General features: G+C 33.2%; 1 protein-coding gene across 3 annotated transcripts in view; it reads left to right on the top strand.

The window, feature by feature from the left end:
- Positions 1-2,500, top strand: part of LOC137992507 (ninein-like protein) — a 49,605-nt gene that overhangs the window by 6,344 nt on the left and 40,761 nt on the right. For all 3 annotated transcript variants that reach the window (XM_068837873.1, XM_068837872.1, XM_068837871.1), the window contains exon 2: positions 1,851-1,953. In XM_068837873.1, the coding sequence (XP_068693974.1) occupies positions 1,851-1,953 (103 nt within the window). The remainder of the gene's footprint in view (positions 1-1,850; positions 1,954-2,500) is intronic.

Here is a 2,500-nt window from a genome sequence, read left to right as displayed (position 1 = left end):
AAATAATTATCTGTTTGACAGGCCCAGCAATAGCTTTGAAATGGAACCATTCATCTGTAACCTAGCACATCAACAAAAACATAAAAAAGCTTAATTCTCTCAAAGTTTTCTGGTTTTCTTTTTTCTTTGTGGGTTAATTATCAAGGGTAGACTGAGTGGATGCTAAAGGAATAATTTCTTGGGCAAAAAAGGTTTGTCACTTGAGATTCAGGCTAATTGGGTTTCAAGGGAATAGTAAGAGCAGAGCATTTTATGTAACAGGTGCTCTACATGTATGTGTGCAGCTTAACATGTATCATGACTTAGCTTGTAGAAGTCTGGGGGTTGGCACCACTCAGTCAATCGGAATTATTTTGATACATATCAAAGTTTGCAATTTCGTGAAAATTTTCAATCCATGATTAAAATACACTGTGGTTGTTTTTTAAAAGTTTTTGTTGCTAAATGCATACATAGAAACCGGTTGATTAAAAAGTACTTGCAGTTGATCTTATCAATAATAAAATGGTGGCCAGCTGTTGGGTACCTGTCTCCTGATGTAATTTCAAGGCCCATTCTTTTTGTCTTGTTTGTGACAAAGGAAAAAATCTTTTAAGGGTCCTAAATTTAAAGAGGGACCTCTTTAGCTTTAATAGTGAGACTCAATATTATTTGTTCTTGATTTCTTTAAATACTTGTTTATTATGAAAGAAGTGGTTTGTGATTATCTCACAAAGAGAATCACCATTGATGGGAGGAGGCTTGATGTAAGTTTGCTCAGCAGAAAGTCTAATGCCTTAAATGACTATTTTTGTTAAAGACAGTTACAACTGGCTGTTAAATTGCTTCAAAACTGTTATTCAAACTGCTTCTTTGGTTGTGTTAACATTTAACATATCTGTTAAATAAAATTTCAAACAATGTTTGGAAAAATAATGGTGATTCATGATGTCCCAGAAAGAGTGATGGCTTAATAATACCACCCTTGATCTTAGCTCACCAATGGTGGTGAGTGAAGATAAGGTTAATGAATTTGCAGACTAAATTATCACTGCATTAATTATGTTTGTAGCAACATAAATGGCAGCATCAGTGAATGTAATATAATATTTATTATTAGGAAATTATTAGTCATCTCTTGGAATCACATCAATTACACGCTTTATACACGGCAAGCAGTAAATGTCACTTCTCTTTGGCAATCGTTGGTTTTTGTGCAGTGTTGCAGTGGCCATGATCTATTGTGATGTACTAAATTTATTTACCCATTGACACCTAATAGGACGCCTCCAGTTGACAAGTAAAATCATCTGGCATTAGAAGAATTAAAATCTGTTAAGTCTCACTCCCAGGGGTCAGTGGGTTAATCCATTTAAATCTGAAGCATTTTTACTTGTTTCAGTTAAGAAATTAATTGTTGCAGAGAATTCCATGATCTTAGACTGTCTTTCCAGTGATCAAAAATGAAGGTCACTGAGTTTAGTTTTTAAATGAAAAGCAAAAAAAAAAAATTGCAGATGTATTCATTTACATGTAAAGAGAAAATAGAGGTTGTGTTTTGGTGTCATTCTCATTGCTTTGGTAACCTATTACATCAATAATAAGTGCATCTAATATTCAGTAATGATAATAGTATTGGTGTTTAAAATGGTTGCATAACATTGCCATTATGTGAAACAGTGTTGTGAACTTGTTGAAATTTAATGTAGATCCACCTTGAAGCAAAAGGCAGAATCACAGTAAAATCTTAGATTGTTACAACTGCTTATTTATTAATTTTACTATAACATTGTCGGACTTATGTTACAGTGTACATGTATGTGTACACGTAACATTTGGGTGACTTTAAATGAATATTGATTTTTTTGTAGGTTACATTTGATGACTTCAAAGAAGGTTTTGTCGCTGTGCTTTCTCAAGCAATTGAACAATTATCCTCCAGTGAGGATGAAGATCCATCTGATAGCACTGCAGGTATTGATGTTTTGAGGATGATTATTGTTAATAATAAATTTACATGTATGTATTTGTAGTACAAACTGCATACTGTTACACAAATGGTTGAAACAGTTTCTTCCTTGCTTGTCTTATGAGTCATCATGAAAGAGGGACAAAATTATTGATGTCTTTACTCTTATTAGTATTTTAATTGCAAAAAATTTGTCAATGGTGCAAAGTTATGTGGTGACTTTTGATGCCCTTATTGATGTTTGTTTGACCATCATATTTCCTGATGATCATGATGTGATACTGCTGCTACTCCAGCAGACTGGAGTAATTTAACAGGAAGTGTAAGAGAGAAAGGTTAAGACTTTATATTATATAGTTATAAAATTATACATAAGCCTCAATGACTATTCAGTAGACACCCATTCACAAAATTAGTACCCAATAAAAAATAATGCTCTAGATAACAGCTCTTATAAACATCTGATTCAGTGCCTAATCAGACTCCCCATGTGGGGAATAAGATTTCACTCCGTATTACATGACTGTATAGTCATGTAGTTCCTTTGTTGTG

The sequence above is a fragment of the Montipora foliosa genome, chromosome 2 (genome assembly GCF_036669935.1).
Source record: "Montipora foliosa isolate CH-2021 chromosome 2, ASM3666993v2, whole genome shotgun sequence".
In the NCBI taxonomy this organism is placed as follows: domain Eukaryota; kingdom Metazoa; phylum Cnidaria; class Anthozoa; order Scleractinia; family Acroporidae; genus Montipora; species Montipora foliosa.
Note: the sequence above shows the minus strand (reverse complement) of the source record. Positions and strands in the feature narration are given on the sequence as shown.